This window comes from Tamandua tetradactyla, chromosome 24 (genome assembly GCF_023851605.1).
Source record: "Tamandua tetradactyla isolate mTamTet1 chromosome 24, mTamTet1.pri, whole genome shotgun sequence".
Lineage (NCBI taxonomy): Eukaryota > Metazoa > Chordata > Mammalia > Pilosa > Myrmecophagidae > Tamandua > Tamandua tetradactyla.
The window spans coordinates 45,685,522-45,710,875 of record NC_135350.1 but is presented as its reverse complement, the minus strand read 5'-3'; the positions used below and the strand labels follow the sequence as shown (position 1 = coordinate 45,710,875).

General features: G+C 37.0%; 1 protein-coding gene across 3 annotated transcripts in view; it reads left to right on the top strand.

Annotated features, from left to right (window-relative positions):
* Positions 1-16,398, top strand: part of LOC143668318 (uncharacterized) — a 69,950-nt gene extending 53,552 nt beyond the window's left edge. For 2 of the 3 annotated variants that reach the window (XM_077143033.1, XM_077143032.1), the window contains one exon: positions 16,181-16,398. In XM_077143033.1, coding sequence (XP_076999148.1) covers positions 16,181-16,318 — 138 coding nt within the window. In that variant the 3' untranslated portion in view covers positions 16,319-16,398. The remainder of the gene's footprint in view (positions 1-16,180) is intronic. The other variant, XR_013168383.1, reaches the window with a different exon arrangement.
* Positions 16,399-25,354: the final 8,956 nt, after the last annotated feature.

Below are 25,354 nucleotides of genomic sequence, written 5' to 3'. Positions count from 1 at the left end.
AAAGACAAGGAAACAGAGGTTTTTGTGGCTGTGTTTCTACAAAGGCTTGACTGCCTTTGGACGCAGTGGCAGGGCTCTTCGGGCTGCAACGCCCCGGGCATAGGCAGAAACAAACTCGTTTCGAGGGACTGTCTGAAACCTCCCAGGGGAGGGGTGAAGCCCAACTCAGGTGGAATCCCTCTCTCCAGGAATTCAGACACCAGGGCTTGGTAATTTGAAGCTATTAAAACCAGCCTACAACCTCTCCTCTGTCTCCACCATGCCCCCAGCCAAAGTTAAAGGTACTGCATCATCTTATGCTGGTGGGACCTGCATGTAGACAAGCACCACATACTGGGCAGGATAAGAAAAACAGAACCCAGAGACTTGACAGGAAAGTCTGTCAACATGCTGGTTCTCACCCTCGGGGAAAACCAATGCAGGTAAATCTTTCCTCCTGATAGGAGGCCAGTTTGGTCTGGGAAAATCCAGCTGGGGTCTATAATACCTATGTAGACCCTGGGGGGGGGGGCGGGGGAGGCACCGTACAAGCAGGGCAAGAAACAAGAAAACAAGAACTGAAAAATTCTTCTATGTTAAATAAAACCTAAGCTACAGGTCCAGAAAAAGTTGAACTGAATGTCAAAGAACAAATAGGCAACAAATTCATCCAGCAAGAAAACCCTAGGTAAAAGAAGTAAAGCAATCTCCAGAATAAACTATTTAAGGTAATTAAATGCCTAGACGCCAGCAAAAAATAACAAATCACACTAGGAAAATTGAAGCTATGGCCCAGTCAAAGGAACAAACCAACAATTCAAATGAGATACAGGCCCTGAAACATTTAATTCAGAATATACGAACAGACATGGAAAACCTCATCAAAAACCAAATCAATGAATTGAGGGAGGATATAAAGAAGGCAAGGAATGAACAAAAAGAAGAAATCGAAAGTCTGAAAAAACAAATCACAGAACTTATGGGAATGAAAGGCATGGTAGAAGCGATTAAAAAAAAAACAATGGAAACCTACAATGGTAGATTTCAAGAGACAGAAAATAGGATTTGTGAACTGGAGGATGGAAAATCTGAAATCTGGCAAGAAAAAGAAAATACAGGGTAAAAAATGGAAAAATATGAGCAGGGACTCAGGGAATTGAAGGACAATATGAAGCGCACGAATGTACGTGTTGTGGGTGTCCCAGAAGGAGAAAAGAAGGGAAAAGGAGGAGAAAAACTAATAGAGGAAATTATCACTGAAAAGTTCCCAACTCTTATGAAGGACTTAAAATTCAGATCCAAGAAGTGCAGCATACCCCAAAGAGAATAGATTCAAATAGATATACTCCAAGACATTTAATAATCAGAATGTCAGAGGTCAAAGAGAAAGAGAGAATCTTGAAAGCAGCAAGAGAAAAGCAATCAATCACATACAAGGGAAGCCCAATAAGACTATGCACAGATCTCTCAGCAAAAACCATGGAGGCAAGAAGACAGTGGGATGATATATTTAAATTATTAAAAGAGAAAAACTGCCAACCAAGAATTCTATATCCAGCAAAATTGTCCTTGAAAAACTAGGGAGAAACTAAAACATTTCCAGACAAAAAATCACTGAGAGAATTTGTGACCAAGAGACCAGCTCTGCAAGAAATACTAAAGGGAGCACTAGAGACATATGAAGGCAGAAGAGAGAGGTGTGGAGAAGAATGTAGAAAGGAAGACTATGAGTAAAGGTAAAAAGAAGGAAAATAAGGACATATAAAAGCCAAAAGGCAAAATGGTAGAGGATGGTTATTACTTCCTGGGCAGTAAAAACACTGATGTCGATGGATTAAGCTCCCCAATCAGGGGACATGGACTGGAAGAATGGATTAGGGAACAGGACCCATCTATATGCTGTCTCTACTCAAATGACATGAGGGCAAGGACACAAACGGACATTTACACACCAATGTTTATAGCAACATTATTTACAATTACCAAGAGATGGAAACAGCCAAAATGTTCATCAGCAGACTAAACAAACTGTGGCATATATACATAAGATGGTATATGCAGTTGTAAGACAGAATAAAATTATGGAGTATGAAACAACATGGATGGACCTTAAGGACATTATGCTGATTGAGATTAGCCAGAAACAAAAGGACAAATACTGTATGGTCTCACTGATATGAACTGACATTAGTGAATAAACTTGGAGTATCTCCTTGGTAACAGAGACCATCAGGAGATAGAACTAGGGTAAGATATTGGGTAATTGGAGCTGAAGGGATACAGATTGTGCAACAGGACTGAATGTAAAAACTCAGAAATGGACAGCACAATACTACCTAACTGTAATACAATTATGTTAAAACACTGAATGAAGCTGAATGTGAGAATGATAGGGGGAGGAGGGCTGGGAGCATAAATGAAATCAGAAAGAAAGATAGATGATAAAGATTGAGATGGCATAATCTAGGATTGCCTAGAGTGTATAATGACAGTGACTAAATGTACAAATTTAAAAAATGTTTTTGCATGAGGAAGAACAAAGGAATACCATTACTGCAGGGTGCTGAAATAGATGGTAATTAATATTTTAAAATTTCAACTTATGTGTGATACTAAACCAAAAAATGTTTATTTGGTACAAAATTTATATTTTGACTAGTGCATTTCCTAATATAACTTATGTAGACAGCTTAATTGAAGACCATAAGTACATGGAACCTTGGGTAAGACATGAGATTTTGTTGATTTGTCCAGAGTGATACCCCGATGAATTGCAGAGTGATTTGATCAGTGAGTGGAAAAGTATTTGCAAAGTCCCCTTTGGGGAATGGTGAGAACAGAGTAAAATTCAACCTCCCCAAGTTGAATTCTTGATATTCTCACAAGCAGTGTGTACAACCAAAGCTATAGGCTGAGCCCCCAGTCTTGGGGTTTGTTCCTATGAAACTTAACTCCACAAAGGATAGGTCAAGCCTACCTAAAATTAGGCCTAAGAATCACCCCCAAGAGAACCTCTTTTGTTGCTCAGATGTGGCCTCTCTCTACAGCCAACACAAGCAAACTCACCATCCTCCCCCTGTCTACATGGGACATGACTCCCAGGGGTGTGGACCTTTCTGGCAACGTGGGACAGAAATCCAAGAATAAGCTGGGACTCAGCATCAAAGGATTGAGAAAAACCCTAGAATGAGCTGAGACCCAGCATCAAGGGATTGAGAAAATCCTCTCAACCAAAAGGGGCAAGAGTGAAATGAGACAAAGTGTCAATGGCTGAGAGATTCCAAACAGAGTTGGGAGGTTATCCTGGAAGTTATTCTTACGCATTAAGTAGATATCACCTTGTTATCCAAGAGGAAATGGAGAGGCTGGAGGGAACTTCCTGAAAATGTAGACCTGTGTTCCAGTAGCCATGTTTCTTGATGATGATTGTATAATGGTGTAGCTTTCACATTGTGACTGTTGTGATTGTGAAAACCTTGTATCTTATGCTCCTTTTATCTACCTTGTCAACAGATGAGTAAAGCATATGGAATAAAAATAAGTAATAGGGGGAACAAATGTTAAAATAAATTTAGTTTGAAATGCTAGTGATCAGTGAAAGGGAGGAGTAAGGGGTATGGTGCATATGTTTTTTTTTTCTGTTTTCATTTTATTTTTCTGTTTTCTTTTTATTTCTTTTTCTGAATTGATGCAAATGTTCTAAGAAATGATCATGATGATGACTATGCAACTATGTGATGATATTGTGAATTACTGATTATATATGTAGAATGGAATGATCGCCTATTAAGAATGTTTGTGCTCCTTTCTGGTAATTTTTTTTAATTAATAAAAAAAATTTTTTAATAAAAAATAAAAAGCCTGTGCCTCAAAAGACTTTGTCAAAAAGGCAAAGAAGCAGCCAACTGAATGAGAGAAAATATTTGAAACCACATAGCAGATAAAGGTTTGATATCCTGTGTACATAAAGAAAGTGTATAACTCAACAGCAAAAGAACAAACAACTCAATAATAAAATGAGCAAAGGATACAAATGGACATTTTTCAGAAAAGCAAACACAAATGGCTATAAAGATGAAAAGATGCTCACATTCATTATCTATAAGGGAAAAGCAAATCAAGATTACAGTGAGATATCACCTCACACCTATAAGAATCACTGCTATTAAACAAACAGAAAACCACAAATGTTAGAAAAAGATGTGCAGAAATTGAAGCACTTATGCACTGCTGGTGGAAATGTATAATGGTACAGCTGCTGTGGAAGACAGTTTTAGGTGATTCCACAGAAAACTAAATATTGAGGTGCCCTATGACCCAGAAACGTCAATACTCAGTATATACCCAGAAGAGCTGAAAGCAGTGATACCAACAGGCATTTGTGCACCCAGTGTTCATAGCAGCATTTATTCAACAATTGCCAAAAGATGGAAACAAACCAATCATCCATCAACAAATGAGTAGATTAAAAAATGTGGTATATACCACATTACAAATTACGATGTAATATTATACAGCAGTGTTCTAGTTTGCTAGCTGCCAGAATGCAACACACCAGAGATGGATTGGCTTTTAATAAAAGGGAATTTATTTTGTTGGTTCTTCAGAGGAAAGGCAGCTAACTTTCCACTGAGGTTCTTTCTTATGTGGAAGGCACAGGATGGTCTCTGCTGGTCTTCTCTCCAGGCCCCTGGGTTCCAACAACTTTCCCCGGGGTGACTTCTTTCTGCATCTCCAAAGGTCTGGGCTGAGCTGCAAGTGCTGAGATGAGGAATGCCAAGCTGCTTAGGCTGTACTACGTTAAGCTCTCTCATTTAAGCACCAGCCAATTAAGTCAAACATCACTCATTGCAGCAGACTTGCCTCCTAGCTGACTGCAGATGTAATTGGCAACAGATGAGGTTCACGTACCGTTGGCTCATGGCCGCAGCAACAAGACTAGGTATGCTCACCTGGCCAAGTTGACAACTGAATCTAACACAAGCAGTAAGATGAAATGAGGTCACTAAACATATGAAAACATGGATGAACCTTGAGGACATAATGCTGAGTGAAATAAATCAGACACAAAATGATAGATAACTGTGATTTCGCTACTATAACTCTGGTAAAAATAAGCTCAAAGGTTTACACTGTAGAATATAAGGAACCTAGAGGTACACAGAAACTACAACAGGGGAAAGTTTACACAATGAGGGTGAACTTAAAGGTAAGGGAATGGATAGACATGATGGTAGCTGACTAGTGGAGTTATAAGTAACATTGCTATTTTAAAGGTGAATGATTGAAAGGGGATGTTTAGTGCCACGTATCCCACTGATTAACTTTATAATTGTAAATAGGTTCTTGCATGAACCCCTTAGAAGTTTTAATATTGTACAAAGAGTCAATTGTAGAGGGATATAGGGATATAGGGGGAAGACATATCGCATGCTATGGCCTATAGTTTGCAGGAAGATGGCATCAGTACCACAGCAATACCAGGGGTAAATAATTAGGGGAGGTTTTGATTTGATATTTGTTGAGGCTGTGTTTATCAGTTCTTTCTGTGTTTGGACCAATGAACACTGCCTAAAATTGCCAGTGCTGTTGATTGTACAACCAAGGATACTTTTTTGTTTATTTTGGACAATTAACATGATTTGTTTATTTTGGACATTATCTATGATGCCTAAGGGATTGACGGGGCTGAAGGTACAATGACTGAGAAGCCGAAAGGCATATTTTATACATAAAATTTTATAAATATGCATATATATATAATGGAAAACTGTGCAGCTAAAAAAAAGGAATGACATCATGAGACATGCAATGAACTGAATAAACCTTGGGGACAATGTGTTGTGCAAAGTAAGCCAGAAACAAAAGAACAAATATGCAATGGTCTCTTTCAGAATATAATTATAAGAAAATTGGAGCCTAGGTTGTAAGCTCTTATAGCAGCCATACTTTTAGCCCAAAATTGTAAGTGTATTTCTATATTTGGAGACACTGAGCTATATGTGTATAAGCTGGTATTTCCCTGGAACTTTAAGTACCCCTATGACACCTAAGACTCAGAGTTGGAGTTCCGCAGTTCTGAAAGTCAACATTGCTACATGCAATAGTTCAAGTAACTGAAAAAGAGATCCATCTTCAATTAGAGATAAAAACAAAGTCAATCTGGTTGGGACTGAGGTAAATCAGAATACAGGGCAAAAAATGATTGTGTATGTTCTCTAGAGCTTCAACTACTGTATAAGACCAAAGGAAGAGAAGTTTGTTGTGTCTAGAACCTCAATTTTCTGTAACACACAATTCAAATCAACTTGTCTGGATAGCTCATTTAAACAACCCAAGCACACAGAGCCAAGAACAGGAATGAAAGCTTGTAATTCTGTATAGTTTAATGTAATGCTGGGGGGCATCTCAGACTATCATTGACTTATAATTAAACAATATTGGTAGAGTCTCTTGAGGGACTGGAGAAAAAGTATGGAAACACTAAATTTTCTCATCTGGGAAACCCCTGGTACTCTCTTGAGCATTAGGGAGTCCCAAGAAAATAGGCCAAGCCCTTGATTTTGAGACACACCCTAACGAAATCTATTTCTGTAGCAGAGAAGCTAAGGCTACCTATTATGCCTAAGAGTTGCTTTCAGGAAACGTCTTTGCTTTCTCAGATTTGGCCTCTCTCTCTCTCTCTCTGAGTCAAACTTTGCAAGGAAAATTATTACCCTCCCTCATACATGGGACATGACTCCCAGGGTTGAGCCTGACCCTGGCACTGCAGGATCGACAGTGCCTTTCTGACTAAAAAGGGAAAATAAATGTAACAAAATAAGGTATCATTGGCTAAGAGAGTTCACATGGAGTTGAGAGGCTATTCTGAAGGCTACTCTTAGGTAAGCTTCAACCATGGCTTGCCATATCCCAATATCATTTCTATTAACCCTAAAGAACACTTAGGGCTCTGCGACTCTACAGAGGTTTCATGTTACAAGTTTAGTTTCCAGAAACCTATAATCTCCAGAAGGTTCCTAGGCCAGATAAGTCCTGGAACCCAGAAGAACCAGCCTCTCCAAGAATATCAACTAATTCCATCCCCTATCCTATATTGTTGACACGCTTCAACATGAAAAAGTTAGAATATGGGTGGCCCAAAACCCCTATAGATTGAGAGTAGGATAAAAGGAAAAGGAAGGATTATAGCAGAGAAGATAGGATTTAGTAAACGAGCATGACTGCTAAATCACTATAGTGATATTTTAGTTCCAGTGTTTTGGAGCAGTTTTCAGTCTTTCATATTAACTAGGTTGTTAGCTGTGGACTTTTCATATATGCTCTTTATCATGAAGAGAAAGTTTCCTTCCATTTCTAGTGTTCTAAGTATTTTATCAAGTAAGGATGCTGTATTTGTCAAATGTCTTTTCTGCATGAATTAAGAGGGTCATGTGCTTTTGTTCCTTTATTTGGTTAACTTAGTGTATTATATTAATTCATTTTGTTATGTTAAATCCTTTGCCTACCAGGGATCAATTCCACTTGATCATGGTGTATAATTATTTTAATATGCTATTGGGTTCTATTTCCTAGCATTTTGTGGAGGATATTGCATCTATATTCATAAGATTTTGGTCTGTAGTTTTCTTGTAGTATCTTTATCTGGCTCTAGTTTGAGATGATATTGGCCTCAAGAATGAGTTAGGGAATATTTCCTCTTCAATTTTGTGGAAGAATTTGAGCAGAATTGAAGTTTTCTTGGAATGTTTGGTATTATTCCCCTGTGAAAACATCTGATCCTGGGAGTTTTCTTGTTGAGAGGTTTTTGATTACTGATTCAATACCTTTACTAGTAATTAGTTTGTTGAGATCTTCTATTTCTTCTTGAGTCAATGTATGTAGTTTGTTTCTACAAGTTTGTCCATTTCATCTAGATTATCGTCTTCTAGTCCTTTTTATTTGAGCAGGGTCAATGGTCGTGCCCACCTTCTCATTTCTGATTTGTGCTATTCGTGTCCTCTCTTTTTCTTTCCTGTCTAGAAAAAATTTGTCGATTTTGTTGATCTTCTCAAACAACTAAATTTTTGTTTTGTTGATTCTATTGTTTTATTGTTGTTTCTATTTCATTTATCTCTACTTTAATCCATAAGTCCCATGATGTGTATCTGTGTGTGCTTGATGGTATCCTGTTGCTGTCTTACTTTCATTTTAAATATATTTTTAAATTTCTGCTTCTCATCCTGACTCATTTCAAGTGTCTTGTCTTCTAGTTCATTGATTCCTCTGATCATTCCAATCTGCTCTTGAAACTCTCTTGGACATTTTTCATTTCAGTTATTGAGGTTTCAACTCCAAGGTTCTGTCTGGTTCCTTTTTAAGATTTCTGTCTTTACTTAGACTTTCCTATTGTTCATTCACTGTTTCCTTATATCCTTTAGTTCTTTCTCTGTATTTCCTTCATCTCCTTAACCACTTTGAAAAATTTTTTAAAGCTGTCTTTGGTATGTCCACATTCTCATCTTCTTCATTGGTGTTTTCTCTGTATCCTCTTCCACTGGATGGGACATCATTCCTTTTTTTTCACTCTTTTGTTGCACACAGTACATTTTAGTATTTTTAAATGTTAACTCTGGGATTTACTACCTGAGATGTCTGTTTCTTGATATGTAACCAGTTGATAAGACAGAGATTTTCTTGAGATGCAGACTTCCTATCAGGAGGTTTCCCCTTTCTTTCTGGGCCTCTATCTTGTCTTTGGCTTTCACTTTTTTAGTTGTTTTGGAGTTCCCCTGTTCACAAGAGTTTGGTTGTCCACTCTGTTTCTAGAGACAGACCTCCCTCTCCCGGGTGTTTTAAGTCAGCAGGCCTTTGTCCCATACTGTCTGCCCCAAAAGTGTTCTATACTCCTTTCATAGTCTCACACTGCTTTGCCTGGAGGGCAAATTCTTGATGGAAGGTTACCCTAGAGAAGACTTTTCCAAGTCAAATTTTCCCAGCCAAAACAGCTGGGAACCCACTGTTTCTGTGGGTTTCCAGAAACCCAGAGAGAGAGAGCACAGAAATGTCCTCTCCAACCACTACAAAAGAGCAGAAAGAGGTTTTCTCTGAATATGTTTCGTTACAGACACTTGCCAAATGCCCTCCTATCTCCCAACTATTCATACCCTGGGGATGTGATCAGGAAGGGCACCAAAAGTTTCTCCAATGGTTCCTCAAAGTTGAGCTCTCATAGTCTGTCCAGCAAATGCAGCACTTCAGCTAACTGCCCACTGTGGCCTTGATGAAGCACTGTGTCTTTAAATCTCCACTGCCTCTACCTGTCTGGGGAGAATTGAAACAATGGCCACCATGCCTTTATCTGCAGTGAGTTGAAACAATAGCTGCCCTCAATGCTGCAATGCAGAGATCCAAATTCATTAATCAAAAACCATAATCAGAGATCCACCATACCCACCCCTATTCTTAGGTAAGAGGGTTTTTATGCCCCTCTCTGTCACTAGCAGCTAGCCAGCATTTGGCTCCTATGGTAGCCTGCTATGAGAGAGGGGGGTGGACATCACTAGCCATCACACAGAGAATTAATAATTTCCTGTCTTTTACCATCATTTGTTTGCCTCTTCCTCCCACTCTTCGCTGAATGCTATTCAATGTTCTAGCCTCTGGAGTTTCAAAATAGTTGATTCAGACAGTTCCTTCCTGTTTAATAGTTTTTGTGCCTGTGTGTGGGAGGACTGAGTCCTGGAGCCCACTAATTGAGTATCTTCCTCAGAGGTCTCTCAACGCATGTTTTTTTTTTTTATATTTTTATTGACAAATCTTCACACATAGTCCATACAGGGTGTACAATCAATGGCTCACAATATCATCACATAGTTGTGTATTCATCACCATGATCATTTTTTAGAACATTTGCATCATTCCCGAAAAAGAAAAAGAAAAAATGTGTATATCTCATACCTCTTACACCTCCCTCTCATTGACCACTAGTATTTCCATCTACCCCATTAATTTTACCCCTTATTCCCCATATTGCTTATTTTTTATTCATTTTTTCTTTTACATATCTGTCCATGCCCTGGATAAAAGGAGCATCAGACACAAGGTTTTCACAATCCTACAGTCATATTGTAAAAGTTATGTCTTTATACAGTCATCTTCAAGAATGAAGGCTACTGGAACACAGCTCAACAGTTTCAGGAACTTCCCTCCTGCCATTCCAGTACACCATAAACTAAAAAGAGATATCTATACTGTGCCTAAGAATGACATCCAGAGAGCCACCAGAACCAACAGAGCCGACAGAAAGGACAGAGCCCTGGTGGAAGCCATTGGAGAGAAAGCTAGCAGATCTCACCATGTGCCTTCCCAGATGAGAGAGAAACCCTGAATATCATTGGCCTTCTTGAACAAAGGCATTCTGGATTTCAAGACAAGGCCCAAAGATGTCAGGAGTGCATGAATAGAGAGACAAGGACAAGGAAGCACCAGTGTAGCATCCCCAGCCAGTGCATATACCTGCACTACAACCCATCACCACACTGTTGTGCTCCTCTCCACGCCCTGCATCCTGCTCCATACCCGTCCTGCAAATACAAAGCTTTAGACTACTGAAGGAAGTCAACATCCAAAGTAACCCTATCAAGATATTTACATGCTGCAAAGACAAAAGAAGATCACTAACCATATGAAGATACAGATACAGCCCAGCCTAAGGACCTAAGTAAAACACCAGAGGAAACAAATCTTTTTTAAAGTTGTCCTATAACTTTACTAAATAAAATCAGTGGGATGGTTAATGACATAAAGGAAATCAAGAAGACACTAGAAGAGCATAAAGAGGAACCCAAAAGAATAAATGGAAAAATAGCAGATATCACAGAGATTAAAAATGCTGCAGACAAAATAAAAAATATACTAGAGACACACAACAGCAGATTTGAAGAGGCAGAAGAAAGAATAAGTGAACTAAGGGACAGGACAACTGATTTTGAACACACAAAAGATTTTGAACATGCAAATGACAAAAAGGATGGAAAATTTTGAATTGGATCTCAGAAAAATGATGGACAAACAGAGCACACAAATATAAGAACCATTGGTGTCCCAGAAGAAAAGTAACGGAAGATTAGTGGAGGATATAAAAGGGGAAAGCTTCTTGACCCTTATAAAGGACATAAATATGCAAGTCAAAGAAGCCCAGTGAACTCCAAATAGAATAACTCCAAATAGGCCTTCCCCAAAACACATAGTAAATAGTCTGTTACATGTTGAAGAGAAGCAGATAGTCCTGAAAGTGGCAAGAGAAAAGCAATCTACTACATACAAGAGAAACCACATAAGACTGAGTTCAGATTACTCATCTGGCACTATGGAGGTGAGAAGGCAGTAGTTTGATATATTTAAGATGTTGAAAGAGAAAGCCAGACAAGAATTTTGTACCCAGCCAAACTGTCCTTCAAAACTGAGGGAGAGATTAAAATTTTCACAAAAAAACAAAGGCTGAGAGAATATGTCAACAAGAGACTAGCTCTACAAGAAATACTTAAGGGAGTTCTGCTAGCTGAAAAAAAAAAGACAGGAGAGGGAGGTCTGGAGGAGAGCACAGAATTGAAGAGTACCAATAAGGGCAACTTAAAGGATAAAAAGAGAAAGAGGGAAAACAATACACAAATCTGACAAATAAAAACAAAGGATAAGATGGTGGATTCAAGAAATGCCTTTTCAGTAATAATTTTGAATGTTAATGGACTACATCTACCAATTAAAAGATACAGATTAGCAGAATGAATTAAGAAATACAATGTAACTATATGCTGTGTACAAGAGACTCATCTTAGACACAAGGATACAAATAGATTGAAAGTGAAAGGATGGGAAAAAGATGTTCTATGCAAGCTGTAAAAGAAAGTAGGAGTAGCTATACTAATACCAGACAAAACAGACATGAGACAAAAAAGGATACTATATATTAGACAACGGGAAAATTCACCAAGAAATAACAATCATAAATGTCTATGCCCCCAATTAAGGAGCTCCAAAGTACACAAGACAGACGTTGGCAAAACTGAAGAGAGCGATGATGTTTCAACAATAATACTAGGAGATTTCAATACACCACTCTCCTCTATAGACAGAACAAACAGAATCAACAAGGAAATAGAGAACTTAAACAATTTGATAAATGAATTATATCTAACAGACACAGGTTGTTACACCCCAAAACACCAGGCTATTTCTCCAGGACAGATTATATGCTGGGACACAAAACAGGTCCTTATAAATTTAAAAACATTGAAATTATTCAAACACTTTCTTAGATCACAATGGAGTGAAGCTGGAAATCAATAATCACCAAAGAACAAGAACTTTCACAAATATATGGAGATTAAATAACACACTCTTAAAAATGAGTAAGTCAAAGAAGAAATTGCTAGAGTAGTCAGTAGCTGTCTGGAGATGAATGAAAACAAGAATACAGCATTTCAGAACTTATGGAATATGGCAAAGGCTGTGCTGAGAGGGAAATTTATTGCCCTAAATGCCTATATGAAAAAAGAAGAGCAAAAATTGAGGAACTAACTGCTAACCTGGAGGAACTTGAGAAAGACCAGCAAACTACCCCAAAGCAAATAGAAGAGAAATAACAAAGATTAAAGCAGAATTAAATGAATGTGGGAACAAAACAATAGAAAGAACTGATAAAGCCAAAAGTTGGTTCTTCAAGAAAATCAGTCAAATCGATGGGCCACTAGTAAGGCTGACAAAGAAAAAGGATGCAAATAAGCAAAATCAGAAATGAGAAGAGGTGCATTACCACAGACCCTGCACAAATAAAAGAAATCATAAGATGATACTGTGAACAACTATACACCAACAAACTAGACAACTAGTCTAGTCTGGCTGCTATTAAACAAACAGGAAACTACAAATGTTGGAGAGGATAAGGAGAAATAAAATAAAATTAAAATGAATTAATTAAAAAGAATAACCTCCAGGATAAACTCTCAACTGTTTGAAATCTCCCAGCAACTGAAACTTTTTCTTTTATCTCTTCACCCTTTTGGTCAAGGCTTTCTCAATCCCTGGATGCCAGGTCCCAGCTCATCCCAGGAATTCTGTCCCACGTTGCCAGGGAGCTTTATACCCCTGGAAGTCATGTACCACATAGTGAGGAGCGCAGTGAGTTCACCTGTCATGTTAGCTTAGAGAGAGATGCCAGATCTGAGCAATGAAAGAGGTTCTCTGGGGGTGACTCTCAGGCATAATTTTAAGTAGGCTTAGCCTATCCTTTACAGGAATAAGTTACATAGGGGCAAACCCCAAGATTGAAGGCTCAGCCCATTGGTCTGGTTGTCCCCATTGCTTGCAAGAATATCAGAATGGGGAAGTTGAACATTTCCTCTTTTCTCCCCAGTCCCCCAAGGAGATTCATAGTATTCTTAATGTAGGCATGTAGAATGGACGAATGACTGGGTGAAAAGTCTGTAAATGGAACTTGTTAGCCAATTAGCCACAGAGCCCTTCCTTACTCTGTACAGCTGCTTGGAGAGCCATCATTCAAGATGGGAGCAGGAAGATGAATGATTTGGGAGGAAGGAAGGCCTTTGGCAAATGTGTGTATTTAAATTTATTTAGACGAAATTTCTTTCAGCTCTTTTGTAGTGTTTGGAGAGGACTTAGTGATTGGTAGATTAAAAACTAAGCACATGAAAACATTTTGGTTAGTTTATCTACCTTCACTAACTCTAGAGAAAACAAAAAGTTAGACATTAAAGTCAATTTAATTCACGGCTCATCTGTGCATATTTACAAAGTTTGGATTAAACAGAAAGAGAGGATAAGAGAGAAGGAAAAGATGTGTGTCAGGAGAAGGGAGAAAAAGTATGTGGTAAGAGTTAATCCTATTTTTGATAACTAGAAATAAAAGTAGATATAGAAAGAAATAGAGACATATATAAATATCTACTATTTGTTAGTATATATGCTTTCTAGAAATGCAGAGGAAAACAAACACCAGAAAATAATAAACTGTAAAAGAGGCTAAGTACCTACCATATGCCAGATACTATTCTAGGTCAAGTTTTCTCAACCTTGGCACATTTGGACTGGGTAATTTTTTATCAGGGCTGTCTTAATAATTTTTAGGGTGCTAATAAGTGAGGAATTTTATTCAGGTTTAATTAGGTTAAGATATAAAACTTTTTGTATCATAAAATATTTAAAATCCATCTTATTCATCAAAAATAATTATGACAAGTTTTGTGGGATGTTTAGCAGCATCCCTGCCCTCCAACCACTAGATACCAGCAGCAGACCCTCAGTTATGACAATGAAAAATATCTCCTGTCATTGCCACACATTCCTGGAAGGCAAAATCACCCCTGGTTGAGAACCACTGCTCTAGGTATACAGCAATACAACAGTGAACAAAACCAACAAAAATTAAGGTTTGGGGTAGGAGACTGTTGTTTTACTCATAAGCCCATAGAAATATGATTTCTTGAACTATATATGTCTATTACATTAATTCAAAAAGTTAAGTAAACAATATAAGAGAACGATGGAAAATCCATTTACACTTTAATATTTCGATAACACAGCAGTATGGTCAAGTCTAGATTTGAATTCCAGCTACACCACTTACTCCAGCTACACCACTTAAGTAAATATTATAACCTTAGGAAAGTGACTTACAGTTTGAGTCTCATTTTTTTCGATGCTGTAAAAAGGAATGTTCCCTATAAAAAGGGATCACCCACAATCAGGCATATAATTCATATAATACATGCATTATTAAAGCATTCAATAAATTATAGCATCTTGAAAGTACATACTTCCATGTGCCAGATCCTTGGAAATAACTCAGCAAATGTGCTGTCTATATAAACTTGGGGTGCCCATGAACTACTCATACATTAATGAGATTAACTGAGTAACACACCAGGACACATAGCATTGACAGCATGCACTGTAAACCATGTATACTGGCCTGACTCTTGGAAAGTCATCATATATATAATGTAAGGAAGCCAATGTTATGAGGTTAAGTTCACTGAAATATAACCAGCAGTTTTACTTGTTATGTGGTTAAGTAGAGCTCAGAAAAGAGAGCAGAGAGCAAAAGTAAAATGCTTGCAGCAAGCATTTTACTTAAATCATGGCTATATAAAAAACAGTTGTTTTTTTTAAGAATTTTATAATTTTGTATGTCCTTTTCCTTATTTCTCTCCACTGTTCCTTGAATTATTTTAATAATTTTGGGGGTGTTAGTGAGGAATTTTATTTAGGCTTAATTAGGTTAAGATATAAAACTTTTTGTATCATAAAATACTTAAAATCCATCCTATTCATCAAAAAGAATTATGGCCAATTTTATTACTGTATGCAGGCTACATGCAGTATATTTCCTATCTCAGTTAAACTCACAATACAGGGTCCTATATTTTCTAACTCACTTAATCCTTAAGTATATAGGGTACTAAGTGATAGATACTGTTATCTTTATTTTATAGATCTATTTGTTCATTCATTCTGTAAATAAAATGAACACCAACTATGTCATACACATTTTCTTGCCGGCAATACAGAGACAAGAGTCCAACCTTAGTGGAATTTTCATTCTAGACAAACAAAAAATAAGTAGAAGTTATAGAATGTTACTAATAAAGAGGGATAAGGCTTATGGGACGGAGATGGGCAGTAGCAATAGAGTTATAAAGGAGAGTGACATTTAAATAAAATCACAAGGAAGAGAAAATGAGGAAACAGGCTTCAAAAGTTAGTAATTTGTCCAAGGTTACAAAGTTAACAAAGCTAATAAAATTTGAAACCAAGTCAATCTGAAGATGAAAACATAACACATATAAATACACACACACACACACAGATAGATACACAGGGTCAACACATTAAACTTGCTAAGACAGTTTTTATGGACCTAAGAGCCACTGGCCACACTTCCATACACTACACCCTTCAGCATCAGGGCAGAGCCTATGAAAGGTGGCATGGTCATCCCTGTCCCTTCTTATAGCTTAACGTAATAAGCAAGGACCTAGAACTTTAACGACACTTAATAAAAGCTGTTCAGTCCTATTAACACTTTTTTTTTGAGGTTTATAAAACCAAGGTAATCTATAATGTCAAATAATTCCAATAAGTATTATAGTGTTTATTAATCTAGAAAATAGAAAACATTAAATCTACATTTTTATTTTAGGTAAAAGGATTCCAAAACACAAGAAAGATTCCTAGAAGAGTATGTCGGAAATACTTCAAAAAGATTATAATCATCACTGTGGCAATTGTCCTTTCAATCATCATCATTCTGTTAAGTATAAATGTAATACCAACCTGAACCTTCCTCTCCCCATCCCCAATAGGTACCAATAAATTGTTATATGTAACTGCAGCATTCTCTAACCAAGTGATTGAGTCATTCTCCAGTGGTGGGATTGGAGGGAGGATGGGTTGAAAGTATTACCTTGTCCTTTTAGTGTTCCATGAGTTCTTCTTTGTAACTTCTTGCATTGGTAAGGTTTGTGTCTGCGTATTTTCCACTGCCCTACTACATCCCCAGCCTCTGTTTTTAAGATTAAGAGGGCAAATCCTGGAATGAGACATGCAGGGTTTAACTCTCAGCTGTAATGTACCATCTTTATGACTCTGATAAGTTACTTGTATTCTTGTTTCTTCATCTATAAAATGGAGTTAATAGTAGTACTTATCACATAGAGTTGCTGTTAGGTATAACCCACAGTAAATGCTATTTAAGGGTGAACTATTACTTAATTGGAAAAAAAATGACTACATTCATGGCATCTATTAATGGTTCTATTAAACTCCTATAACTTTATTCCCTGACCAGAACTGATCTCAACCTTAAAACACTCTTAAGAAGTAAGAATCTTAACACAAGTACAGCCCAACGATACACGTTCATCTCTTCTACATTTGAAATGAAAACTCAAAACTATAATGCTTTACTAGGAATTTCCTTGTATAAGGATTAAAAAAAAAAAAGCAAAACAAAAACAGTAAACCACGTTCTTTCTCTAGTAATCCACAAATCCTGTCCTTACTACCCTAATAGATTTTTTTTCTATAATACACTTCATTTAAGAACCTCAAAGCACTAAACTTAACTTCTAATAAAGCATCCAACTTCACTTTGCAGTTAATAACAAGGTATCATGAGTTCTACTTCCCAAATTGAGGCTGTCAATTTAAAAAATCTCTTAGTGATTAATGGGGAAGGATCAAACATTAGTGGTGCCTGACTGTAAATTTTAACTCTGATAATGGTCAAATATCAGCATTTTAAATAGGCACTGAGCTTCTTATTCTTCCAGCAGATTATCACCTTTCTATTCACATATTTTTTAAAGGATTTTAAACATCAGAAACTTTCAAGTTCCTGTAGTTCACACCCAGGGAAAACTGGTGATTTTAAGTGCTTTGTGTGTGTGTGGGGGGGGGGGGTGTCTTTCATTTAACTATTGAGTTGTTATAATGTAAAACAAGTAGAACTTACAAAATGTAAATGTAAATTCATATTATCATCTCCATTTGGCAGATGAGAAAATAGTTAGCAAAGTTAAATGGCATGTTCAAGGTCACCCAACTAGAAAGCCTGGAGCTGAGATGTGATTGACTCAAGCACCAAATGTAATATATAGCCAATAAACCCACATAACTCAGAATTTATTATTCAACCCCCTAAGTTAATTGTGGATCACACAAGATGCAACAGTACTATTTTATTTGCTGCCAGGTTGAAAGGTTGTTTCTTGGAAGCAGAGACAGCAATTTAAGAGGAAGCACATGAGAAGAGCCATGTATTTTGCTGCCATTATTTTTGAAGCCCTATAAAATTTGCCTAACATTTCTATAATTTATAATTATGTATAACAATATATTTGTATACTGATTACCAGTGAGGACTGCATACATATTTTTAGAAGACAGTGAACTTTTAAAGATAACAATCTAGTCCCCTTATTTTACGTTAGGATGCCAAAACCCAGAAACCTAAGACAGTAAAGTGCTTTTGCAAGTTTCTCTCCACTTGGCAACCTGGTTAAACCACAGGCTATCACCCTGATTCCAAGAAGGAAGTACCACATAAAGACTGTTTTCCCAGGCAATCTTAAACTTAACATTTTCCAAGACGATTTGCATTTCTATGAATTGTTGAAAGCTGCCTGGAAGTAAGGAAGGCATTGGATTAGAAAGCAGTGTTTCCCTGCTGCTTGTGCTAGAGATCTCAAAACATACTTGAATAGAAGGAAACAAATATTAGGGTAATCTTGGATTTTTCATTCATTTATATATTCAAATATTGCTGCGCTCCTTCTCTGTACCAAAATGGTTATGAAAAAGGATTTATCTGTTACCACACTCACAGAAATGAAAATTTAATGGTTGTATGCTATGGGATAATCCTATGGTATAGCCATAATCCCAAAGGAAATTTACATTTCAATTGAGGCAAGACCAACAAAAATTACAAACCCATTAAAACAATGTCTACTTACATGGTGCATTGCATGGCAGAGAATTCAAGGAAGATGATGACCAAGGAAGCTAGCCACAGGTTTCATGAGATGTAAGTGGGATGTGAATTGGATCTTATTAATGTCCACATTCCAGTTTGATCTAAGTAAAGGCCATCCAGTCAACAGAAACCATTTGATTTAGTGAGCACTCATGTGCCACTCTTGTACATACTATAGAGGTTCTTATTTAATCTTCATAACCAAAGACAGAAAGTATTTCCATTTTACACATGAGAAAACTGAAGCAAAATTATGTCACTTTCCCAATTCTATTGACCTAGTAAGAGGAATGAGGATCAACACATGAAGACACTGCTTGTTGTGGGGGTGTGGATGGCTTTGGAAAAGTTCAATCAGGCATTCACTCATTCAAATGGCCTGCAGCAGAGTTCAACCTGATACCCAGCAGAATTCTTTTATACATACCCAGATCCTCAGTTCTATCCTCTTCTGAATACTAGACAATATTTTCCAACTCATTAAAATACTCCCACTTGGATTATCATGCCAACACCTCAAATTCTAAATCGCCAAACCCAACCGTGTATTCTTGCCCCTTTTCCAACAAAACCTCTTGTTAAAAAAAAACCTTCCAATCTCTATAAAACGAGCACGGCTACCCTCTATTCTATAAGTGTCTTAGCCTACTGACTTCTCCTTATCTCCTGTCCCCAAGTTAGTCGCCAAAATGTGGGTTCTACTAAATATTCCAAAGGTCTATCATCCAGGGAGACCACGAAGTTTTAGAAGTAAATGTAGGGAGACCATACAGGCACATCACATCAGTCGACAGTTGTGTCTTCCTACTTCCCACAAGCCTTACTACACACTTGTGTTCAGACAGCCCAGTGCAAAGAAGCATTAACAGCTGCACTTCAATTGCATGACTTGTACAACTTCTTAAACAAGGTAAGAGAATAAATGTAATGCTTTCTAGTATTCAAGCTGAGCATCAGCATCACCTCAGGATATTCAAAAATACAGATTTCTAGACTCCAGCCCTGAAATGATACTGCTTAAATCCAGGTAGGGGCCTCAAGGGTATGTTTAGCCTAAACTTCAAAGCATTTTCACCTATCATTTACTGCCCACACCTGAGGAAAACAGTGTAATTTTACACTTGGAGAAGGTAATATTAATTTGCCCAATATCAAAGGGCTATTAAGCAATTGAGCTGGGTTACAGAACCATTCATTAGAATACTCCGTTGCACTGGATGTATTAAACTAGAGATTTTTTTAATCTGCTAATTAGAATGTTGTCAATATTCTATTTACATCATCATTCAGTATGACTCCTTTGGTCAACATGATTACTATTACAAACATTCGATCTGCTATCTTCTAAAAACTTTACAAAATCTGCACAAAATGAGGTTAATATCAACCAGTGCTTTTAGTGGTCACACCACATTTGATACCAGGACAACAGAGGCAAAATTTGTAACATTCCCATTCAGAATCTTTCCATTGTCAAGATACTTTTTCATGAATATTTGGGAAAAACTGAAAATTGACCTATTTTCTTTCATCAAATTCAGTGACTCTTCAACTTGTAGTGCTGCTTATTAATGCACTAGCTACCCAGCTTCCAAAAAAACCCCATCATTTAAAATTTTACATCATTTTAAACATAAACTGGTAGTTGCCTTGCCTTTCCAACTGAGTAAATAAGACCTGTTATTTCAGAATAATCACTTAAGAGAATGCTTAAATTAAAAAGTACAAAAATGCATAAGTGCTGTAAGAATTGTAAGATACTACTACATTGTAATTTGAACACAACTAAGTTTTCAAAAGTGAAAACTGAAACCCCATTAAAGCCCACTATAAACTTATGAATAAAAGCCCCAATTTAAACTTACGAAGACTCTGAAAGTAGGCTTCTAGACTGGAAACATTCTATTCCAACAGAATTTGTTTGAGGAGAATGTCTTAAAAATATTAAAATGGTATAAAGAATATCATTTTAGGTTAAAATCAGGTTAGCCAGATATTTTGGTTTCCTTTACTGCCTTAGCCAATTTCTTAACTACACTAATAATCAAAGAATATCTTTCAATTTTCATTTTAAAAAGGATCCCACACTTCAGTATGGCCAAAAAGCATTTTATAAAAATGTGATTAACTCTTGTGTAATCCAAGGCCTTCCATACAACCAAATAGGCAACTATGTAATTCCTTTATTCAAGTGTTTATTCAAAGAAAAGATTCTGAAATATTAAATGTCACATTTAGGTAGTGGTATTAACAGACCTCTTATAAATTTCTTATATTTTCTTCAAGATATATAAGCCACCAAGGAAGCCCTGCTTTCAAATTCTAAAGGGCCAACAGAATAGACTCAAAACATATACCAATAACCTTGAAATAGACTATCTTCCCAGGTCCATGTGACTTAGAGAAAATAAATTTCTCAAGACAGAATCCAGTAGCATGTGTTATCACTACTTAATTAGTACCTCTCCTTTACCTGTATCGTCCCTATAAAATTTCTCCCATGACAGCTAAAATAACTTCATTTAGAATACAATAATTTTAGTTGTCAAACTATCTGTCCATTTATGTAAGAACACCTTGCTCTTACTTAGGATCTAATTGCTATAAAATATTTCACCCATTTTAATGTTGTAGAGTCCTTTTTCTGTGGCTTTACAAGAGCAATCTCTGTACCCCAAATTCCTGCCCATAGAGTTTACTGGGGAAAAGTTACTACCATTTAGGAATTACCCTAAAGTTCTACCTTCCAAACAGTCCCGAGTCCTACCTTCTTTACTGAAAAAGCTACCTACAGTCATTTACAATGGGAGGTTAACATAATTACACATCTTTCTAGAGAAACTAAAAAGGTGCTAAGGACAATAGGGCAATTTATGAATAACTCAGTTCAAGACAATAGCAAGATTCTACGTTAGAGCTGCTGATTATATCACAGTAATGCAACAGATGACTGAGATGAGTAATAAAGGGGCCAGGGACAGGATGTAGGCAGTAAGGTAGTGTATTATGCACAGAGAATTCAAAAACAGTAAACCCAACTTGAAGTCACCATGCTCCCAGCCTGCAGCTGACTAGCCTATGGCCTCCCCTCCCCTGCTTGGTTCACCATTGAGCATTGTCATCTAGCACATTTCAACTTGTTGGAATTTTCTTCTGACTTCTTCCTTCAAGCCACACTGAGGGTCATGATTAAAATACATGAATGCCATAAATTTCATGAAACCTGCATCCTTCTTCAGCTTTACATATAAAACAAACAAAAAAATGCTTCTGAAACATAACTCTCACCAGAACTTAAAGTCCTTAAAATTTTAACATAGGCAGGCCACAGTGGCTCAGCAGGCAGACTTCTCACCTGCAAGGCCGGAGACCGGGGTTTGATTCCCGGTGCCTGCCCATGCAAAAAAAGCATAAAAATATATATTAAAAAAAAAAAACTTTAATGTAGGTAACATCACCTGGGGTGTGTGAAATACAGGATTCCAGCAAAACCTCCTATGGAGGGTCTGCAGGGCTCTTTGAAATGCCAACCTTCTCCAATTTACCAAAGTATAGAGAGGTGACAACAATAAATAAAACAGGTAGTGTCCATTAGCACAACTGAATATTCATCTTGCTAGAACCATTTTACCCATGGAAATTTTCAGACTAGACTCATGCAAAATTGGTTTGAATATGGCCAGTAGTGAAGAAAATAAAAATCTTGTCAACCTTGTCAAAAGCAGGTGGTAGAAATTACTTTGTATGAATAGTTCGGGGTTACTCTTAAATGTTAAGTGCACTGATAAATTACACTAAGTAAACTTCTCCAGAAAAAAATATTTCCTTTATTGAGATGTGTCAGTGAATTATACACAGATCTAGATTTTGATATTTCAGGTTAAACTGATCCTAAGCCAAATAAACTACATTATACAAACCAAATAAACTCATTATACATTTTAGGATCAACACAAATACTGTGGTGGATAGTGGGTTGTTAGTCTTTCCAGTTTTCAAATTCCTAATACCTTAAGGCCCTAAACATGCTGTTCTTACAGTTGGCGTAAATCATAAATCCTTCAAAGTACAAGATAGTCATGATGACTTCAAATAAAACTTTTCTAAGCAGTAAAACAATTAGAGCACACAGAGTGGAAGTTTCTAAAATACAGAACACAAAAGGCTAATGGAATCCCAAAATAATCGGTGAAACAAGCTTTCAAAACGATCTCAGCATGAACTGTCACCTGGACAGGTGTTGCGCACATACATTGTACTCTAACTTGCACACAATAAAACAATGACCATCCTAGTGAAGAAGCAGTAATACCGTGACAAGACTTGCTATCTTATATATGTGCAATGAAAATTAGAGGGGTGCAATGAAAATTAGAAAAGGTCTAAAAAGGAGGAAACCCATAATTCCAGAAAAAACATATTAACTCACCTGGTAGCAGCCATCTAGTAAACCAGAAAGTATGAAACTTTGAACTTAGGACAGCAGACCTAAAAAGCTCAATACCTAAGAAAAGGTGGGATTGGTAATTTTACCAATCTTCGAAACTGATAGAAAATTGTGATCGAAGCTACTTATCACTGCCCACTAATAAACAGATTGATTCTACGATAAACTAGCAAAAACTTGTGAACTTTGAGGAAATTAAAGGGCACTGAGCTACCTGTTAGAATATGCTTTCCCTGCCCCTTCCTACTTTCCCAACCTTCCCATTGAATACCCACAAATTTCAAAGGCTGTTTAAAATAGACACTTATCATTTAACTAATCCCTCCTCAAATCCTACTAAAAACAACAGTAATGGGGGGGGGGAACGACATGACACATGACATAGGAAGCTGGAAAGGTTATGAACAAATGGTAACCAACTAAGCAGATCCTAGGAAATTGAGCTATGTAGGAAGTAAGGTTATCTCAGATTATACAGCACAACACAAAAGGCTTAGGAATTGGCTCCCTGGATACCTATAGAAATAGGTAAAAGGGACAAAGAAATCACTGGTTGGAAGTCCTTGTTCGACAAGCAGTTAAACCCCCCAGTCCCCTCCGTACTACTAGACAAACCTCCCCTCTGGCAGAACACTGTGGAGATTCCTTGAAGAGGGTAGTCTTTGGATTGAAAAGGCATACAGTGATGAAAATAAAGGAATTAAAAGTTTACTTAAAATTCCCTTAGCCTTCTTTCCCCACCAAAATCCCACTACACTGGCAACCAGATTATTTTACCCTTCAAAGTTGAGTGGAAGGGATTTCTTTGGGGAACCTGAAGAAAATTACCAAGATAGATCAAAGTGTTCTTTGACAAACTGCCTAACAGTTACCCCATAGTTGTCAAGCCCCTCCCAACCCTTCACATACATCCAGCAACTCCCAATCAGCTTTAAAATGTTTCACTAAATAGGAACCAAAGACCACCACAAGTTGAGAAAAATCTTCATTTAATATAAAAGCCGGAAGGACAAGGCATAATGAGAAAAACATTTTGGAGAAAACAACTTCTAAAACTTAACATTAGAGATAAAAACATGACAATGCATCCATGTAAGAACAGGGAGACATACTTAGAAATTAAAATTTAATTTAAAACCTTTTTTAGCCTGCCCATGCAAAAAATAAAACTTTAAGAGGTTAAGGATGGAAATTGAAGAAATCCCCCAGAAAACGATGTCAAAATGGAAAATAACAAAGATGTCCAGGGCTATGCTGAAGTAAAAAATCCAAGGAACAGAAAGACTGAGGTGTGGTGATGAGGAGGGAAACAAGGGAAGAAAATCTAGTCAATAACATTTCCCAGAAATGAAGAGCAAATTTACAGAATGACAGGACCCACTGAACACCCAGTAAAATGGGTAAAATAAACCCAACCCAGACAGACAAGAAACTTCAGAAGATACCTGACAATAGGGAAAAACCCTAAGGGACTTCAGAGTAAAAAAGATTTCATATGTAAAAGATCAAGAATCAGAATAGCATCATATTTCTTCACTCTAACATTGCTAATAGTGTTAAACGACTTCCAACCTAAAATTCTGTACCTAGCGAAACTATTAAAATAAGACCTTTTCAGACATGAAGGTCTCAAAGATGTGCTACACAAAAATGAGAAAACCATGGGATGCAGGAAACAAAGGCTCCAAATTGAGAGGAGGTAAAGCAAACCCCCAGAAAGGGAAGCCCCATGTGAACATTTACTCAACAATCCTAAAAGAGCAACCAGTACAGATTAGAGAATAGGAAACTGCTGAGTGGAGGGCAAAAACACAAGAAAAGCACAGAAGTGGAGAAATTTTCAATTTGTGAAGCATGGAAATAAACTGGTGCTCACGAGACAAAATTATTTATCTCGGTAAACAGATATCTGAAATGGACTTCAAATATGTGACTTAGATAGATGGAAGCAAATACTATAAAACTCAGTAAAAATTTGTTTTTCCTCAAGATGAATGGAATCACTCTCCCTCTCAGATTAAAACTTACAGGGGAGGGGGAAGGGAGGGGCAAAAAATTAAATCAGAGTAAAGCTTTAGTCTCTCCGTTTTGCATGCCTAAACATTCAATGTGCCACAATCTATAAAAGGATAACATCTTATAATACAAAGAACTGAAATTATCCTGGTAGCCACTGCAAACATCTCATTTAATCCAATTTAACTCCCTTTATAAGGTTTCAATGTGGGATAGTTATATAAAATAAGCATAGTGTTAATGATATGCAGTAGAATCTCACCTTTACCACAAAACAAATACTTCTTGATTTAGATCAGGGGTCAGAAACTTCTCCTGTAAAGGGCCAAATGATATTTTAAGCTGTGCAGAAGTAACTCCACCATTGTAGTACA